Source organism: Manacus candei, unplaced genomic scaffold (assembly GCF_025592945.1).
Source record: "Manacus candei isolate 608988 ecotype Guabito, Panama unplaced genomic scaffold, ASM2559294v1 h1tg000014l, whole genome shotgun sequence".
NCBI lineage: Eukaryota > Metazoa > Chordata > Aves > Passeriformes > Pipridae > Manacus > Manacus candei.
In genome coordinates this window covers 48,550,843-48,571,812 of record NW_026138062.1, presented here as the reverse complement: position 1 = coordinate 48,571,812, position 20,970 = coordinate 48,550,843, and the positions used below count along the sequence as shown (strand labels likewise).

The 20,970-nt window shown below is 36.0% G+C and overlaps 1 protein-coding gene across 13 annotated transcripts in view; it reads left to right on the top strand.

Moving 5' to 3' along the window:
- PICALM (phosphatidylinositol binding clathrin assembly protein) overlaps nt 1–20,970 on the top strand; it is a 68,265-nt gene that overhangs the window by 11,296 nt on the left and 35,999 nt on the right. For all 13 annotated transcript variants that reach the window (XR_007903073.1, XR_007903074.1, XM_051779243.1 and 10 more), the window contains 3 exons: nt 15,175–15,317; nt 17,570–17,645; nt 18,847–18,949. Coding sequence is in view for 11 of the 13 variants with exons in the window: in XM_051779247.1 (XP_051635207.1) it covers nt 15,175–15,317; nt 17,570–17,645; nt 18,847–18,949 (322 nt within the window). In the remaining 2 variants the exon portion in view is untranslated. The remainder of the gene's footprint in view (nt 1–15,174; nt 15,318–17,569; nt 17,646–18,846; nt 18,950–20,970) is intronic.

Sequence of the window (20,970 nt, the reverse complement as noted above, 5' to 3'; positions counted from 1 at the left end):
CACGTTTAGATAATTTGTCAGGAGATTTTTTTTTTTCCTGTAAGAAAATGCACTGTATGATATAATAGGCAAATATTTTAAATTGCTTTCCTCCTTGGTCTCTTAACTGAGATTTGGTAAGGAAATCTTTGCAGCAACCTTTGGGCAAGTGTTAGTTTACAGTATTGAGAATTACTAGTTTGGGATTGACCAGCTTCTTTTATAGAAACTACAAGGAAAGAAATATTCCTCAGCAAAGCTCCTTCATGAAATCTCTGTTTTGTCACTTATTATCAGCATGATTTTTTCTTTGCCTTATTTTTCCCTCTTTTCAGCTTTTTCCAGTTTTGTAGAACTATTTATGTCATTGTTTATAAGCCTTTAAATCAGAGCTACAGTTTTAATTAGGACCTGTTAAGTTCTGTTTAGTCAGCTATAACAGTAAGTGATCATCTGACAGGACACTGCTGTATGTATTTCCTGAGAGATCAATAGAAAAGTAAGATACACAGATTATCCGTACAAAATAGGAAATATTGCACAGCTGGATTGTAGCGTGGTGTGTGCAAAGTTTATTCATGGTGAGAATGTGGACTAAAGTCTATCATCTAAGGTGGTTTTCTCCAATGTGTGAGCATTGTGCTATTTATAAGGAAAAGCATATAACACTATCTTGTAATAAATAGCACTATTTAAAAAAAACTAAATACTTTGGACTTCCTTCTATTTCTTATATGCTGGGAAATGTACCATTTGCAGTAAGCTTATGTATTGTGCTTTTGATATTTCCTATATTAAAATGAACCCAAATTATTTAGTCATTTTTGCATCTTTATGATGTTGAAAGAGCATTATGTAATAATCATGCCATTTTATAGTATGTTTTAAGCTTCTTTGGTGTTAGGTGCAAAAGTTTCCCAGATTTTTTCCCTTTATCATGTTAGTTTTGCTACTCTGTGTAATTACATAAAAAGCAATTGGTTTCTAACCAATATACTGTAGGGGCAAAAGGACGTGTAGTAGATGCTGTTGCACCCTTAGAATCTCTTGACAGTACAGCTGTTTCATACAACATACTAGAGTGAACTCGTGACAAGAGGGAGTGTATTTCCACAAAATTATATGTCTGGTTTATTGGGTTTTTTGGTGGTTTTTTTGGGGGGGGGCAGTAGTTAACCAGATAGCCCTTTACTGTAGGTGAAGCTGTAGAAGGTGATATCTGCCAAGAAATATGTCCTACCATGCATTTAAATATTTTTATGGTTAAATTGAATTTATCATCCTATATAATTTCCGGCTTGCTGAGAACGCCAGAACACTTAGTGTATTGCAGGCCTTACACAGTCTGGGAGGCTGCATAGTAGAAGATTTGCTTTGCCATGAGTGCTTTCCAGAAACTGGAAAAACTCTGATATAGAGAAGGTCATAATCTGACCAGGAAACTTTGCTGCACAGAGGTGGATATACACACATTCATTGACAGTTTCAGCATTGATGGAGATAGGCAAATACAGAGGCATTAAATACATGCTTCCTGACAACTCCCAAAGGCATTCAGGAAAAATGTGCTATTCTTGCTCTAAGTGAGATTCTGTTCAGAAGGAAATTTAATTTCCAAAGTCTCATTTTAAAATAGGCAAGAATAACAGATATTCCAAACAGCTTTGCTAGAGTGAGTAAGACTTCTGAGCTACTGAAATGAGACAAGTGTGTTGAAGTAGGAAAGATCAGATGGCTTTGGTTTTTTATCATTAGTTTTGTCTATTAAACTGTCTAATTAAAGATGCAACACTGCTATTCAAAAGGAAAAAAATGTGAATTACATGTGTGTGATTAGTTTTAAAATTACAAAGGTCTTGAATTTTTTGGCTTGAGAATCTGTTCAGTGAGATGTGGTGGCTGGAGGTCAGGCTGTTGTTAATGATAGATGGTGGTTTCAGTTTCCCTATGCTGTCGTGATGGTACATCACTACTACAAAATTACTTCTGGTGTGTCTTTTAGAGTAAAGGAATGCAGAAGCTAAACATCTAAGAAACACCTAAATTACACTCGTGTGAATGCTTTGTATATCTAGAAGATACATGTATTTAGATTTAGAAACTGTGCTAGAAGTGTTAACTGACAAAATGTGCTGTGCTCGAAGTCAGGCGTGTTTTCTGTGTTTGCTCTTCTGTAACGCAGGATTAAGGCAACCACAGGTGTTGGAAGGTGGCACTGGCTGAGAGAGGTGGAGTTGTCAGCATGGAGATGAGAAGGCTTCAGGAAGACCTAGTTGCAGCATTCCAGTACCTGAAGGGGGATTATAAAAAGGAGGGAGAGGGACTTTTTATACTGACAGGACAAGGGGGAATGGCTTTAAACTAGCAGAGGGCAGGTTTAGATTGGATACTAGGAAGACAATCAGAGGATGGTGAAGCACTGGAACACCTTGCCCAGAGAGGTTGTGGATGCCCCATCCCTTCAAGTGTTTGAGTGCCCTCAGGTTTGATGGGGCTTTGAGCAGCCTGATCATTAGAGGCATCCCTGCCCGTAGTGGGGGTGTTGGAACTAGATGATCTTTAAGGTCCCTTCCAACCTAAACCATTCTATGGTTCTATGATAGGTACTTTGGCTGCCTGTGGGTGTACTTTTAAACAGGTACGATCTGAATGCCAGTGAGGCAGGTGAGGTGAAGTTGAGATCAGGAGTTCCTGGCAGGACTGAGGAGGTTAGATAGTTAAACAAACCCTAGTTACATTAAAGGCTCACCTTCTTGAAAAAATAAGTCATCTTGCTGCAAAACTACAGTAGAGTTGTGTTCATTGAGGATCTTTTTTTCCTGTGGTGTCTGCTGTTAACAAAATGGTTTCTTTGTTCCAGTAGGCTGGGCTACAATAATGTTACTCTACCACTGCTAGCAAGCTGCCAGGTAAGAGCATTTTTAGTACTTTGCATGAGTCTGGGAGGTATTCCAGAGCAATCTGCAAGGATTGATTGCATACAAATGGTAGTACAATAGCAGCTTGTGTATGTGTTTCACAAGTCTTGTTTTAAACACACATCCATTAGCACAACTTGTTTTTTGTTGCATGGAGGTGCAATAGCTGTAGAATATTTACAGACTGAGTTCCTTCGGAGCAGAAGGAAAGGGCTTTAAGTGCATACTATAACCAAAAATATACAGTATGCAAAGGCACTATTTACAGTATGCTTGAGCACTATTGCTGTCAGAGAGAAAGGTAGAGAACAACATGGTAATATATTCAATGTGTACGTGGTGATGAAGAGACCAATATCTTTGGCATCACATACTGATCTCTCAGTTATCTATAAACCATGTTATGTGCCTTCTCTATTCACCTGAAGGTGAAATCATAGGGTAAACTTGCATGTATGCAGACTGTTCCCTTTCAATAGCTTCATGTTTTCAGTAGGAGATGAAAGCAGTGTTAAAGCTATACAATTTTCAAAGTAATTAGTCTTCATCAAAGTAAAAATGTTCCTCCTAATGCAGTTCATTGTGCTTCCATCCATCCATGTGTGACTATTCACACTATAAATATTATATGGGATGCTTAAGTATTCATTATAATATTTAATATAATAATTTAATATTATACTCTAATATATTATTTATTTAAATATTGAACCAATGACTGTCATTCAGAATCAAAGCCTGCCTGGCCGTCTGTCCTGATGTATTCTTAAATAGCAGTACTCATACAGAACCCTTAAGGGTTCTGCTTTCTAGCTCATCAGAACCTGAAACAGTGGATGCATCCTCAAGTGTTGGCAGTTATGCACTCTGAAAATACTGACTTATTGTTGAACAAAGCTATTCTTAATTTTATTGATAAATGCATTGAAATTAGCATATGATCAGTGTAAAAGAATATTGGTTTTTCTCCCTGGTTTAAATAGGCCAGTGGGTTAAATACTCAAATTGAATGTACAGCTTATGCAAGAATTGTCATGTTGGTTGTCTGATACAGACATTTTTCATCCTGTAATCAAGAGTCTTTAGATTATGATTTATAGGCTCATTATTAAGCATGTTTTTAAAGATAGGATCAAGACTCTAAGTTTACAGATACTTTTCAGTGGGAATAATGTGCTAGCATAAGTGTGGGAGCTAATGCTTATTTTGGATTAGATTTCACGATAAAATGCTTTTAAAGGGTAGCGTAGGAATTGAATGTAATGCAAAAGTCTTCGGTAGTTTTAGTATGTCTTGCATATTTCTCAGTATTAGGGAGCTGAGGCAGTAGTTGATTTGTTCTGTTGAGGAAGAAAATCTTTTCTTAAGAGTGAGTGGTAGCTGGAAAATTAGTCTTTAGAAAGGTAACTTAATATATTTTAGATACTTTTGCACTGATTAATATTTTAATATTTTAACAAAGATAGTTCTCTCCTGTTACAACAGCCGATGAGTACAGGTTAAAACGATGGGGTTTTGGCATGTTTTTTCTTCAGGAGTCTTGAACTTAATAGAGCATAAGAGTGCTGCTTCAATACAGACTGCATCCATCACTTTGCCCACAATTAGAGGATATTTAAAGTGGAGAATATGTCCATATCTGATTCTTATGATGCTTTTTATTAATCACTGGTATGCTGGTATACACCGTGTGTCAACGTAGAATAGCATTACGCTGGGAATGTTTGCAGCTGCTCTTCAGACCAAGATTAGAAAACAGTTACCCTGATAAATTGGAGCAGTGTTCTGTGATTGCTTGCAAGTGCAGAGTTACAAATGTGTAAGGACGGTGTAAAACTTGAGTATAAAAGGATTATCTGAAAGTCTAGGAGCACTGCAAGGGACTTTGGCTCATTTAATTTTCGTTATAAACCACCAGTGTGAGAATGCAGGAAAGATGGGCATCCATCCATATGTCTGCTTAAGAATGTATTATGGGACAGAAAGTTGTTTCCATTATCCAGCTGGGACACTATATTTAAATATGTATATATGACTTAGTGAAACTATAGAGAATCCAGAGGAGATCACCTGGATTAAGAAGACTGGAAAGTCAGGAAACATTGAAAGAAAAATATTTCTTTTATTGATAAAGAAAATAGTGTTTTTTCTATTGTGTTGAAGTTTTTTTATGGAGAGAATTCAGACTCCTCTGAGAAGTACAAGAGGAAGTTTCTTTTTTAATCTGCACCAGAACATCAGGCTTTTGGGATATAAGTCAAAGGAAAGTTGGAATTATGGGGATGAACAGTAACCACTGAAGGCCAATGCAGACATCTTTGGGGAACAGAGGGTGACTGTAGCTGGGGAGTTGAGTAACATAATCACTCATTATTGCCGAAAGTGGGAGGACTTTTCCACTTTTTTCCTCTTTTTCTTCTTACTTTTGCATGTCATCATCTCCTCTTCTTGCAGTGGCTTTTACCAGTTTGTTCTTCTGTGAGCCATTTTTTATCTTGGAGGATAATGAAAAAACTATGGAGGGTTGTGTCACCCCTTGTGTCATCCCCATTATCCCATCCACCACCACTTAAGTTAGGTTTTATTGTGTGGGGTTTTTTTTCTTTTCCGAGAAATTATTGTTTCAGAGAAGTACACCAGCGCTGACAAAACATGAGCAATAGAAATGTGTGACTTAGCAGGTAGAGACAGGAATGGGACCACCCTGTTTTGTGTCATGAAAACGTATCCTATGAGTTATATATCCTAGGAATTTGTGTTGGTCTAAAAAAAACTTATGTGATGTGTTAAACTTTCTTCAGCATCTAGTCGAATTAAGCTATGATTTGTGTACTTTTCAGAGTAGAAATGTAGGATAGTGAAGGAATGAGTTACCTTGTAGCAACAGCCACAGAAGCCAGATTCATTAGTGCCAAGTCTGTTCGGTTGGGACCTTAGTAGCCTTTTCCTTATGTAAAAAAGGAGAGGAAAAGGCATAACACTGAACAAAACTAGTTGTCACTGATACTGGGTCCACATTTGGATGACTTTGAAAACTCATTCCTCAGAGGGATCCAGGCACCACAGCCTGTGTATTCAGTCAGGGGTCTACAGTAGCTGAGTGGAGTTTATATGATGTCCAGAGGTTCTGAACAACATGAATTATTTTATAAGTTGGTGATCCTAAGTGTGTATAACTAATTTTATTTATTCTGCTATGATGATCTGACAGTTCAGGTTATTTTCTTATGTTGAATTTAGCAGAATCAACTTCTCTGAAAGAGTAACATGGTGATTCTTTGCAGGATGAACAGAACAACTTAAAGTTGTCATTTTTTTCAAAGGAGAAATGTATCTGATTAGATGAGCAGATAAGAACAAGCATTATGGTGTTGGTATATTCAGTTTCTAAACTGCTCAAGCTTGTTTATGTACTGTCATGGTACACTGAATGTTTATGTAAGTGTGGTTGTCACTGTTCCTGGATTAATGAGACAAATCTAGTTGAAATTAGAATGTTGTGATTACAATCTGTGGCTGGAGCTGTTGAGGCAATATTTAGCTGTATTTTAATGTTAGTCTTTAAAGTGTGTTGAGGGTACTCAGCAAGCTTAAAGGGAAGTATTGTTCAGGTCTACCAAGTGTTGCCATAGGAGAAAAATCTAGAGTTAAGAGATACCCAAGGCAGTAATGCAGAGTTCACAGGGTTGCTGATAAAGTTAAAGTAATTTCTAAGAATTGCAATTAGAAATAGCAGTTTTAAGTACATGACATGACAGTCTTATTTGAATTGGAAGAAAAAAGCAAGATGCAGCTTGATGAAATGAAAATAAAAATTGTTGGCTGTGGAATAAGTTATTCAGCGTTCTAATAAATCTACTTTATGCATTTTTTTCTTGCTTATCTAATATAAATTAGATTAAATCACAGTTCTTTTTAAACATGGAAAGTTCAGAATAAAATGGGTCTTCTCAGATTTCTTTAACTCTTCCATAAATTGTTTCCTGAGTCAGTGTATCTAGCTCTTAAAGTGCTCCTGTATGCAGAGGAAGAATTATCAACTGGAATTTTTATTTTAGAAATGTGTAATCCAGATTTCTTTGTCCACCCTCTCAAGGATACTTGGGTGAAGCCACTGGAAAATATTATATAGTAAACTACTTCTAGTGAAGAAGTAGTTTGGTACAAGTGGGTTTTTTCAGAAGAGAAACAAAACTAAATTTAGAACAAATAGTGGGTTTAGCATACACAAAATACCTGCAAATACAGGTATTTTCTATTAATTAAGAAAATACTTAAGTATTCACTCAGTTTTCAAATATATGCTTGTTATATAATATTCTTCTAGCAGGTTAAATGCCCTTTAGTGAGTGGCTCAGACTGAAATTTAACATCACACTTCCTCGCCTGATCACTCCAATATGTCATTGGGGGTTTCTCTGTTTTGGCACAAGCTTAATTTTTAATTACCAAATGTATCTCTTTGAGGGAGAAATAAATCTTAAAACTTTGACGATTTTACCTGCTTGCATTAATATTCAGAACTATTTTGAGGATGATTTTTAGACAAAATAGTTTGGTTCTATAATGAAAATTACTTATTTACATCCAGGAACTTTCCAGTTCTATTTCACATGTTTAAATATGGAGGAGGTAGGAAACTATTTAGAAATTTACCATATGCTTGCACTAAGTTATTGGATTTTAAAATGTGAGTTGGAATGTGTAGAATCAGATTTGAATGTGTCAGGGTTTGCAGCGTTCAGAACTCTTAATATATAGAAGCAGATTTCAATTATAGATTTTACAGACAACCTTTCTCTTTTGTTCTTATTTTAGTTTTTCCAATTTCTTATTTTGTAATTGTCTTTTCATGGCACAGTTAAATCCTCTACTATTTCAATAATAAAGAACATAGTCTGTTAAATGTTCTAGAAATGTTTTCAAGGAGTTTTCCTAGAGTAAAACTGGTATGCATTTGTGAAGTCATTTCAAGTTTTGTTTTTAGTTTTTGTAACAAGATAAAATTAGTGTGAACTCTTCATAATCATTGTGTCAAAGTGAGTAGAAAAAATTACCTTCATAGTCCAAAATAGTTGTCATCAGCAGCCAGTAGAAAAACTCTTCTCCTCGATACTTTATGTTGAACGCTTGAAAACAGCGGGCCATCTTGACTTGCCAATTATTCAGGGAAAGAAGATGACCTGTTCATAGAAATTTGAAGAAACCAATACAACTAGAAAAATATCTAATATACAGACGTTAGATGTTTCTAATATTTTATGTTACTTTTCACACAAACCACTCAAGTTAAAAAAAACCTTCTTATTTAGTAAGTAACAGAATAAAAATTGACCATGAAAAACTTTGCTGCTGCTAAATTCAGTTTGTCTAATTTAAGATCTACTGGCAAATATTACATTAGTGTAACTGGATCGTGTTTGTTTCTTTGTTTTTTCCTCAATAACCCCTATTCCATAACTTCTTCTACGTCCTCCTGGAAAGGAAAGATGTGACATGTGTGCTTTCCCAGAACCTGTGACAGGACTATTTAAAATGAAAGTGGGCATATAGTTCATGAGCTGTTTGGGGGGGAAGCAGGAGGAATGTTAATCTTAAACTCATAAAATAGTAAAAGTAAATTAAACTTTACACTACTGCTAGTGCTTGCTGTAAACTGTATTCCAAACAGAAAATGGAAGGAATTTTTTGTCTAGTGGCTGACTTCCTGATGGCATAAAGCCAATAATTTTTCAGATCATTAACCAATTTGATGCAAACTTGCTGACTTCTGATATTTGAAATTTTCCACCAAATTTGTAAGGTTGACAGTGTCAGCTGCTGCTACACTGTGTGTCACTGCCTGGGAAATGGTCACATCACTGCTGACTTCCTCACCTACTCCTTGGTAATGTTTTAGCTGTTTAACAGATGTTTATGTTCAGGATTTGCATTTTGATTAAGATTGCTAACCAGATGAGGGAGCAGCTCTGTTCCAGTGATGAAATACTTGTAGAGAAGAAGTATTAATATAAGAAAATGAGACCCTAACGTAGAGGAAAGTGGTATGGTTTGAAAATCATTATATGAATTGAAATCTAGACAACTGGAGAAGGGAATTGAACTTGAATATTAGTACTGTGGATAACTGTATCTTTTTTATTAGTATTTTATTATTGTTGCGGCCGTTGGGTTAAGTCGAGACACCAAAATTTTTCCCACTGATTTTCACAGGGATGATAAAATGAAAGTGTTATGTCTTGTGGAGAAACTGGTCCCGTAGAAGAAAGCAAAATAATCCTATATCAATAGCTTTTTAAAACTTCTGCTCAAATCTGAAAATTGTTTTGTATGGCCTTAGGTGAAGGGGGAATTGATCGGAAGGAAATGCACACTTCTGAGCAGAATTATCTTAAGAGTAGGCCCGGCCCTGTATTCCACCATTATGATTAGCCATAACTGTTCCCTCCTGTGAGTGGAGTGTCAGTCACTGGCATGTTTTCTCTTCAGTTTGAAAGGTGTTCCATATACTAAATTAACTGTGTTCTATTGAACTCCTCTGTGTGGACATAAGACATATTCATTCATGCAAGAAACATTTTATATTTCCTTCTGTTTTTTAAAAAAAGAAACTGTTAAAAACCACTTTGCTCTGTGTTTTGACTTCAGTTATAAAATTTACTAATTGAGCAAATGTGATCTGATGCATATTGGCTTATACTTTGGATCCATTGATGTGTATTGAAATTCTAATATTATTTAGCTTTCATCCAGTCAAGAAAAGTTGAAGTGCTAAGGCAAATAAGAGCTTCCTGACAACTTTGTAGTTTGTTGGGTAACTTGAATTCTCTGGGCATGCAAACTTCTGATAGTTTGTATTTTATAGCATTTAGATTCTGACTATTCTGGGGAGAGTATAGTATTGAAAATTTTTTGTGGAAGTTTTAATTTGTGTGTGATTATATATGCATCCTTTTATGATTCTGTTTTCTCTATCTGGCTGTTGAGTTTATCTGAAATAAAGCAGCATATGCTATCTGAAAAGTGATTCAGAATGACCTTTAGGCTTTGGCAATACCTTGGGGTAGGGCAGAGGTATGTAATGTGTACATCTGCCCAAAGGTAGTGATAGAAAGAAATGAGCTATTTACTTAATTTATTAGGGTGGTACTTGAATAATCTTAAAAAGTAAATCTAAGAACTGTTCATATATAGGACTTGTTACTGGGCATAGCTGTGCAAATGTGTGTTTGTGGAAGATCACAGAATAAATTGGAGACTCTTGTTGCACCTGGAGCTAAGTGTATGCATATTCTGAATATATAAGCTCAGACTGTTACATGTGGTTTACTTGACTAATCATCCATAGTATCTTTTGTATGTTGATTTTGTGTTGGCTTGGGAGAAATGGAGTATTTGTTTAATGTGTTGAAGGTAGACATGCCTGTCTTTAATCACGCCTTGTGCTTCTGATGTTGGTTAGGTTCTGAAGTTAAACTATATACTAAGGCAAATTTTGCCCCTTTTGTTGTTCGGAGGGCCATTTCCACATTGAGTCTTGTACTGAGTTGCAATGCTGCCTTTGTGATGCCAATTTGTGTGACCCATGGGTGGATGTTAAACACAGGCTCAACTCTTTAAAGAAGCAGTTTGGGGGGACACTGAGTTTTTTCAATGGTAGTACCTCTAGCAGGGCACAGGAGACACACTGTCCAAGCAAAGAGGCTCACATGTTGGATAGTGCAGTGGGGAAACTACATCCTTTAAACAAGAGCAGTAGGAAACCAGTCTGCTTGTCTTGTTGAGCTCTTTATGAGCTGCTTTTTAATAACTTTTAAAAAATAAATAAATTGGGCTAATTCGTACTGTGAAAATTTATTGAGTTTCTGGCAGACCTGTGACTTATCATCTAATTGTAATTAGCCTGAATATTGCATACAAGCTGCTTCCCAGGAGAGCAGGACTTTTTTCCTAATTGTTTGAGAGTCAATCTCATAAAACTGCAATATATGCATACCTGTGTGCATGAAGAGCTGTGAAGATTTTTTTGGTCCTGTTTTAGACGAAATTTTAGCCAGTCTGGAAGAACTGTATATTGTCGTACTTTCACTTAATTTTTTGTCATCCCAATGAGCTCCTTCATTGCAAATATTACTTGGAGGTGCTGTTCCATACATCACTCACTCTGCTGTGGCTTCCCAACTCAGGGAGGGATGATGTAGACTGCAGTAATTTCTGTTCCCAAGTAATTTCCACATAAGTGTTTAAAAAACTTATTTTGCAGCAGTTTTTCCTGGGAAAGCTCGACTGCTGAATCTTGCAGCAGAATCATCTAATTTTTTTAAATCATTTTAGTGAACATGAATTCAGATTCAGTGAGATGTAGAAAATGGGCAGGTGACTATTGGGAAAAAGAGTTCAGCATTTTCCAGCTTTTTGGTTTTCAGCCCAAACTTATTATGTGATGAGTTGAAAGAATTTCATCTGTATCTGAGGGAATATGTAAATAAAGAATTAGCTAAGTGGGATGTCATTTATCTTACTCTACTTCTATGTTTTTAGGGATTTTTGTGTTGTTTTTTTTGTTTGTGGGTTGGTTGGTTGGTTTGGTTTGTTTTTTTACTGAAGAATATGATGTGTTTAACTCTTGGCAGTATCTGCCTACTCATGTTTGATGATCAATATTTCAATTACTTGCTTACTGAAATGATACTGTCTCTCTCATTATATATATTTAAAAAAATTGGACCAACTGTCAGCAACTTAAAGGACATAACCAATCATTTGCTCACTCTAGATAGCATCTGTGGTATAATGGATGAAAAAGCAATAGCTACCGAAATGGATACCAATATCTGTCACAGTTGCTTGACCTATTTTGGAGTAGCTAGGGGTGTGGGGCACACTTTTTGGCCTGGAAGATCTGATTCTTTTAAATATTTTCAGGTTGATACTTATGAATAGAAACATTATTCAAGATGAGAGATACAGGTAAACCATTGGAAATAATGGGATACTGTACAGGAAGTGTGTAATTCCAGTTTATGGTCAACCTATTTGTCAAGTTACTGCAAGTGATACAGTCTGAAACTATATCTGAAACCAAAACTGGTAACAAAAGCTATTTTCAACCGAATTCTTTATAATCTTACTGGGAAATAATGTGAGTGAGATTTTGGGAAAAGAAATCATTAAAAAATTGTGGTTCTTTATTGTGGGAAAGAAGACCAGTCTTTCATAGCTTTGTCTTAGCAGGCTGCCTGGTGCAGAAAGAGGTTCTGCCCAAGGAGTTGGGTCACAGGCACACGCTGAAAGCACGCGCGTCCTCTGGGGTCATTTGGGGCAGACGCCTTTGCTTTATTATCCGGCCTGACTGCCTCATGTTTGCCACGGGTCAAGACTCATGATCATTTGCTGGGGTTGGCTAATCCACATCTGCATTCCTAGTGTGGAGTAGATGCTGTACTTCAGCACCATAGCCTTGTAGTAATTGCTTTGTGTAGATGACTGCAGCTTGGGTTTTGAGTATGAGTCTTTAGTCTTGCTCTACTATTACTGTACTTTTTACCTTTATACTTCTTTGACCTAGTGACTACCAATTGTGTAAAGCAATGGATCATTTGGTTCTTTCCTGTAACAGAGGCTAAACAATTAAAAGGCTATAGATGTTTTGGTTGGGAGTGCAAATATATTATTTTTCAAAGCCTGTGTTCATAGCCATACCCAGAAACTGGCACTATTGATCTTGCTTTGGGGCCCTTAGGTTTCAAAACACATAGTTAGTATTTTCATAGGTGGGTGTGAGATGAGTTGTGTTAAATGTAGGATGTGAAAATAACTTTATATTTGTTCCTCTCCTTTAATGAAGGGTGTCTGTGTGAATAGGATAAATGAGCAGAAACACAGTATATGACAGTGCAGCCGTGTGGGATGCAGGGTACTGTCTTCTGCTGTGTCTGTACTATGCTGCTTATGCTATGGTTGGCACAAAAATTGCTGATCTAATTTGGGATTAACTGTGCAAATATTTCTTTACCTATTTAGCATTGCTTATGCAAATACTTTCAAAAGAAGCTTTGAGATGTAACTTTTCTGAGATGTATATGATGTAGGTACTTTGGGGTATTAAGATATACCAGACTATTGAACATTTGAGTTGTTCATCCTGCATTTTGTAGAGAAAGAAACTTTGTTTTACTTAACTTGGTTTGTAGTAACTGTGATATTGTAATGACTCTTTCCCTTCTTTGCATTTGCAAATTTACTTCCTTCCATTCAAGGCTAGGCTTGCTTGTTTGCTTCTCTTCTTGCCTGTCTTCTTTCCCAGTTGGTTACTAGTTCAGTTCTGTGAAGGATGATGTTCTGCTAGGTTACAGAGCCTGTTTTCTTTTACACACTGCAACAGATACCAAAACATGATTTGGAAGTTCAGTGGCATTTCAGAAAACATTTCTCCTAACACAAAATACCATCTACAATGGATATTTATTTGGGGTGTTTGTGGCTTTTTAAGAATTATTTTAGATAGTAAATTTTCAGGTGCCACTTTTTTTTTTTTTGTCACTGTTGACCTGTTGGCAAATGTTGCATTTAAGAATAGAAGCTCTCACTTTCTAATATGCACTTGAACCTCTTATGCCAAAATGTATGACTTGACATCCAGTGCTGTGTGCACCTTTGTGTTTGTGTGTTCCTGTCAGATAGCCTTGCACAAAACTGCTTGTGTTATTACTTGGGTGGGAAGACCTGAAGATCAAGGAGCTGCAGGGCTTCGTTTTAATGATCTAGTTCAGAGCACGTCTCTTACTGAGTAATATCCTGGCATTGTCTTAACAGCCCCAAATCATCATCCAATAATAGATAACCGTGACTTAAAAATGAGGTCATAAATGCCTGTAGTCATCACAGTTTTACTTGTAGATAAAGGAATGGTTTATCTCTCGATCTCATTACATTTATGAATGTGGAAGTCATTTCCTGCTTGCTTCCTTTAATACTTAAACATGGAAATAGCAGCTTTTTCAGTTCTGACTGTTCTAGTTCTGAGTATGTGGTAGCCATGCTTACCTGCTGCTCTGGCTGTCTTTCGTGAGTCAGTCCTTCAAGATGAATGATTGTTCATAGCAAGATATAAAACTATCTGCGAAGGTTAAGCATTTGCCTTCAAATTAAATGGATGTTTCCAGTATGTCTTAGTAGCCCTTAGACAGGCAGGCGTAGGATTTACTGAAGTCTTGATTTTTATTGAGCTATGGCCTTTAGCAGGGCTGTCAGTTTGAGTGAAAGTTACTGTTTTATTTTTGGGGTGATAATGGTAGTAAAATGTCATCAGTAGTATGTTGCATTAAGTTAAGCTTCCTATTAAATGATAGCAAGCTGTATTATATCATACCTAGATATTGCTGTAGTTGTTCCTATTGTATTTGTCAGCATAGCATCATTATCTTTCTTCATCAACATTTGGAAATAAATTACTGGGTGATAATACTCTGGTTGTATTCTAAGTATGGCTCCCTGTGTTTATACAGGTGCGACAATAGCAACTCTGGAAGAAAGAGTAACTTTTTTTTAACAACTATTTGAAGAGCCACTAGATTTTATCTACTATCAAGTCCAGACTGAACAGAAATTGGATAGCTTTGTTTTAGCTAGCCACCCTCAGGTTTTATTGTGTTCCTAACCATCTTCCTGGTTGACAACCTGCTTTGTTTTAACTAAATTCAGCTGTCAGCTTCTTACACTGTTGCTAGAGGCTCCTTTTTTTACTTAACATTTCCTCTGCCCTTTTGAAGGTGTTGATTGTGTTGTATCAAGACTAAGCAGTATTTGAATCTTCTATTAATCACATTGAACCCATGTCTAAAAGGGTTTACTGGTCCATTAAGAGGCCAGAAATCTGAGATTACAGTTAATTCTAGTCATAATCTTCTAGTAAAACTTAACTAAATGGTACCATGCAGTAATTATTTTACTGTTTAGTGCTTTTAGGTGTTTGAAAGTGTAAGTCATTAAGGTACTTCTATTCCAGGGCCTTCTAAGCTACAAAAGCAGTTGAGAACCCAAAATCTTGACAGTGAGCAGGATGAAGTTTGTATTACAAAGTTCTGGTACTACAGTACTGTGGTGCTTTTCAATAAATGAATTATTTTACTGGAAAGCCCTTCATTTTTCATAGAAAATATTACTATATAAAATGAATGTACTGTGGGGTTTTTTTGTTTGTTTGGGGTTTTTTTTTGTGTATTATTGATCTTCCTTCACAGAACTCATAATAACAACAAAAATTTCTGTATTGCAGATTTAATCCAGTGCACAAATGAGATGAATGTGAACATCCCACAACTGGCAGACAGTTTGTTTGAAAGAACGACCAACAGTAGCTGGGTAGTGGTCTTCAAATCTCTTATCACAACCCATCATCTAATGGTGTATGGAAATGAGGTAATACAAAAAATGATGTGTTTGAGGACAGTTGCAGCCTTTTGTTCCTATAAATATCAGCTAAATCCTTACACTAATTCTCTTCGTAAGAAAATCTTTATTTTTACCTCGTTGTCTAGCTCTGCATTAACACAGATCTTGTTTTATATCTGTCTACTTTGTTTCTACTTTAAAGTTTATAATTCTAGAATCAAAAGTAAGTGTCCCGAATGCTGGAGGTACCTTTTTTCGGTGTTCTTATTCTACTGATGAAACAAACAAACAAAACCAACCGAAATTAACTCTCATGGGATTCTAAAAGCTGAAAATGGAAGCATTTTTAGGTTTATGCTGTAGCTAATCCTCTGATCTTTCCTCCTGGATAACTTGATTCTAAATTGCTTTCTACCATCTCCCCCTAACCATTTACAGTGAAGACAAATGTGTGCCTGTGAGTTAGCTTTGAGTGTGAACATCTAAATAACACCAAATACCATTGACCAATTTAATAAACAGTTACCCAGAAAGGAATAAGCTTGTTTCGTTTTACAGTTTGAATTCTATGGGGCCTTATTGTTCAAAACGCCAACATAGCAGCAGCTTGAATTTTCTGCATTTAAAAAAAACAGAACTGTATTTCTAAGGCTTTCTTAGAAAGTGTTTGCAAACATTCCGTTTTACTTCAAACAGTCAGAATAAGGTAAGCTATATGAACTGTGGCAATAGCTTTAGAAAATCACCAGAACTTTTCAGGTTGCATTCAGGGTTTTTATAGGTTGTGTAACCGCTTCCTCTGGCTGATTTTGCTGGATTGCGGTGGGAGGTTAAGTTTTTAAAACATAGACTGGTTTCTCTTACAGGTTATTGCTGGTCTGGGTGAAAATCTATTCTGTGAAGCCAACTAAGCCACAAGAGGGCAAACTCCTGTTGTTGACTTGAGGCTTTAAACTTTATCACTGGGATAATTGACACTTTCCAAAACACACTATACATTTTGCACTTTGGGTCATGTGAATTTTAAACTGATATTGGTGCAGTTTATAGCAATTAGAGGTATTTCATAGTACTGCTATCTGAAATACTTTACATTTGAAGAATAGAACTGCCAAACAAATTTTGCTTGGTGAGTGTGGTACAGACGTAGTGAGGGTAAGATTGCTGCTCAAGATGAAACTTTTCACAGCTAGAAAAAGTACTCTGAACAATGAGCATGGAAATGGAATACTTAGAGCACCATTTAGGTTGGAAAGAACCTTTAAGATCATCTAGTCCAACTGTTAACCCAGAACTGCCAAGCCCACCACTAAACCATGTCCTGAAGTCCCACGTGTCTTTTAAATACCTCCAGGGATGGTGACTCCTCCACTTCCTAGGGCAACCTGCTCTAATGCTTGAAATTAGGAAAGTATCTAGAAGTTTATGGAGAAGCTGTAAATCCCTTTGGGAAAAACCGTAAGGCAATTGGTCCTCCAGCTTTTGCTTAATTCATTTATAGCTAGGTACTGATTGCCTTTACCCTTCTCCAGTCTGTTTTCTATGTAAGTTATGTATACTAGTGAAAATGATGAAGTAGTACATGTTACACTAATCAAAACTATCTTTGTCTTTTGTCAAAGTGAATGATTGGTTTATTTTTGTAGCAGCTCTATACAATCATTTATAAGACAAAATTATTTTTCCTACTAAATTAAGATGTGATGACAGTGTCTTTACAAGATAAAAATAGTGTCATTCACAAGTACTGAGTGTGATACTGTGTTAATGCTTTATCTGGATTCTTATGTTTATTTGATATTTGATTTATAAGCAAACTAACATTTATATCACGTTATTTTCATATTTAAGCTAAGTACCGTTACAAGTGTATGATGAGCAAAGATGGCTTTGCTAATTGATAAAATTAAATCAGCTGTTATAAAATTGAAGTCAGTGAAACAACTCTGAGCATGTAAAATGAGAATTGTATTTGGGGGGATTTTTTCAGAAGTTTACAGTTCCATAATCTGGCTTAAAATAAACAGTCTTTCAGTCAATGGCCTTCATACAATATCTGTGTGACTTTGATTTTTTCACAGATTTATACGTATAAAAGAACTAGTTTAATTTGATAGTTCGGCTGAGTTTTTGTAATAGTTTCCAGGTTTGAAATCAGTCTTAAAGCATGAAGGCTTGATTTCATAAGTTGGATAAAAAATTTCTAGTACTGTTACCTCAACCTCTTCTCATTTGGTAACGTAGTAAAAGCATTCAATTTTTTTTTTTCTTTCATCTAGCGGTTTATCCAGTATCTGGCGTCCAGAAACACATTGTTTAATTTGAGCAATTTCCTAGACAAAAGTGGATTGCAAGGTAAGGCATCTTTTTTTTTCATTAAAAGTTAGTAATGTGCTGGGGGTTAGTAAACTCATCTTGGTTACTCTAATGGATGATGTCGTTTAAGAGGTAACTTTTCTGTCAGTTTTACCCCAGACTGCATTTCTTAATTTAAAATACTGTAGTGGTATGGCAGGTAATGTCTGCTGGAGGAAATTCTTGTGTCTTTTAGAAAAGACTTAGTTAAATGTTTCTGACTTCCTTAGCGAAACAGATCCAACTTTTTTTTATTTCTGAACAGATTGCCTCATTCAAAGAGGTATATTTTGATGAGTAACTTAAAATTTAAAAAATGCACCTTACAACATATCAGTGAGACAAGAACTTTGTCTAAAAAATTAGAAATTAACATTTTGGGAAATTGGTTAAAGACCATTCCATCCATCTTTGAGACTAATTTGATGGGCAAAGAAGCTTTTCTCTGGTTCAGATTTTTCAAGTGACATACCCTTCCAAACTGTTATGCTGCAGTCCAGTGCAGTTCTGACCATACATGTAGCCGTCACTGTTTTTTCTCCTAAAGTGCTTCCTTGCTTTCTCTACTGTGTTTTATGTACTTCTAATCTTTGCCACAAGTGTACTGAAACAGACAAAGTGAAACAGAAACCTTCTCAGTGATAACCAAGGCTGCACTAAATTGTGTCATTTTATTGAGTCTTAGCTTCCGTGGTCTCAGTGTAGGCTATGAACAGATCTTTTTCTTAGTCTATATTCCTGGATTGACAGTTGTCAAAATATTTCCTATCACTGCTGTCTTAACACAGAAAAATTTCTGTCATATCTTAATGTTTCCTTCAATGCCTCTTGTTCTGTTCAGTTGCAAATGAGAGAATGTGTTGTGGAGCTGATGTGAACATCACTGTGAATGCATCATTTAAATTTTTTGGTAGTAATTTCTATTGTAGTATGAGAACTTGCATAAAAGTTACTTTGTTTTGCTTTTGGAAGCAATTTCCTTAGGAAGTGAAGTGTAAACTTCTACCTAGTGGTATTGTCTGTTTGATTTACATAGTGAATATGATGACGTACATGGTTCTTATCAGATTATATTTTTGCCTGATTTTGCATAGTTAATGGAGCTGTCTTGTGTTAATATCTTTCACTTAAGAACAAGAACACTACTCTAAATTAATTGATTAGGTAATAAAGTCATAAACCTCTGAAACTTGTTTTTTAGGTTATGACATGTCAACGTTTATCAGGCGGTATAGCAGATATCTGAATGAAAAGGCAGTTTCTTATAGACAAGTGGCTTTTGACTTCACAAAAGTAAAAAGAGGGTAAGGTTGATATTCTATTTTGTTTATCTTGAGGTTTTGTCTTTTGTCCTGTAATTCAAGTGAGAAATACTGATGTTGGCTCAGGCTTAGTACAGGCAAAGAAGACTCCTTTTCTCAATTGATATCTCTCACAACACACAAAGGCTCAACTGCCCAATCATGTATATTGCAAAAATATTTTACTTCAATTGTTGTAATTTTTCATTTTAAATATTGACAGTTTAATACAAAGAAATGAAGTGATTTGTATCAAAGTCTATATCAAAAAAAGCAGAAGTTTGAGCAAGTCTTTCACAGTATGTCACGTGCTTTGCCTTGTATGTAATGTAGAGGACTGTGCAGTTTATTTGTGCTTCTAGCTCTAGAACATTTAAATGACAGGTAAAGTGAAACACCTTGCAGTCTTTCCTAGTGTTTCTCTGTTTTTATCCCAAAATATCTGTATGAAGTTTACCACCTTTATGAAGGTAGTGCAATTTGTACTTTCATTAGAACATTGCAGTAGATGCTATCCTGAGTTTGACTTCAAGAACTGAAATTTTCCCTGGAAAGTGAACTCACTTGAAAGAAATAAGTTGTTTGAGACTAGATAGCTCTTTACATATAAAATAACACAGTGCAGAGCACTGATAGCTGGGTAAATTGCATGTTATAGGAACAATGGAATTAATCTTGAACTCTTCATTGGGAAGGCTGGAGAGGAGATACCAATCACGGTTGAAAGTCTTTCCATCTTTGTTACCTCTTTTTAAAGTTTAGAAACATAATATTAGTTTTACATTTTGGCATCCTATGTCATCCATGCACAGGTTAGTTTATATTGAAGCTAAAAACTTAGTTTTTAACCCACAAAAATCCCAACTTAATACTGTTAAATGAATTAACTGTAGTAGTGGGCTGTCTAATAATATCTTGCATTAATGTTGCAAAGGAATTTGCAGTGGGCCTCAGAACACTCTCCAAATCCTTTATGCTTCCTTGCTAACATGTAAGAGTCCATTTTATTTTGAAGTGTGATGGTAGAGTTAAAGGGGGATGCTTGGGCTCTTTGCTCTCTCTGCCTTTTAGAGATGCTTGGAGCACCCACAACACAAAACAGCATTTTCCACACTTAGGATCTGTGTGTGTCCAGGTGGCTGCAGCTGCTCTAGAGAGATGCATAATTGTTTTATCAGGTGTTTTAGGCTTAATGAGTTGAATTGTTTAGCCTACAACTTGTGCCTGGAGGTCATTCTGTGAGCCAATAGGAATAGCTGTGCTGGTGGCAGCAGTCTGCCTTTTCCCCACTCAGTTTTTCTCAGGGCCTTTGCACCCATGTCCTGCCCCATTAAGTTTCTTGCAGTTGCTGTTTGCTGTTTGGATCAAGTATACAGCACAAATAGAAAGCTGGAAGAAGTGTGCTCCTCACTGCTTCCCAGCCTGGAGAACAGCCATGGCCTTTTCTCTGCAGATGCACTGTGAGATTTGCACTTGCAGGAAACATTTGGTTTGCCATGTGCATGCTGATGAACTGCAAGGCTGTCTGATTTGTCTTGCAGAAAGCAGTTGTTTCATGTCACTGAGGTGATTTAATCTCTTCCTCAGTTGTTGCTTTTCTTGGATATGTTTGGTATTCACTTGATGAGGTTTTTTTTCAAATACATGTCCAATCTTACTCAATCTGAACAATTAATAAACACTAAATATTTGTAGTCAGTGGTTAAAAGAGAATTCTGTGTAGTCTCTAGAATCTTTCTGAAAAAGCTTGTAAAACATACTACCACATTTGTTTATTCTTTCTTACTGCTTTAAGTTGAAAAGAAAAACATCCAAACTGACACAAAGGAATAACCAGGTGATTGGAAAAAAAGTAGATAGAAATTTGCTGCAGAAATAACCTTCAGAGCATTTTTTTACCTAATGAATTTTATCTCTCCTATATTTCTGACCACTGTCAAGTTTCATTTCCTCTAATTGAAAATTCATCTTCTATTCATATTTTGACCAAATAAAAATTGTTGGCTTTCTGCCACTTGTATTGG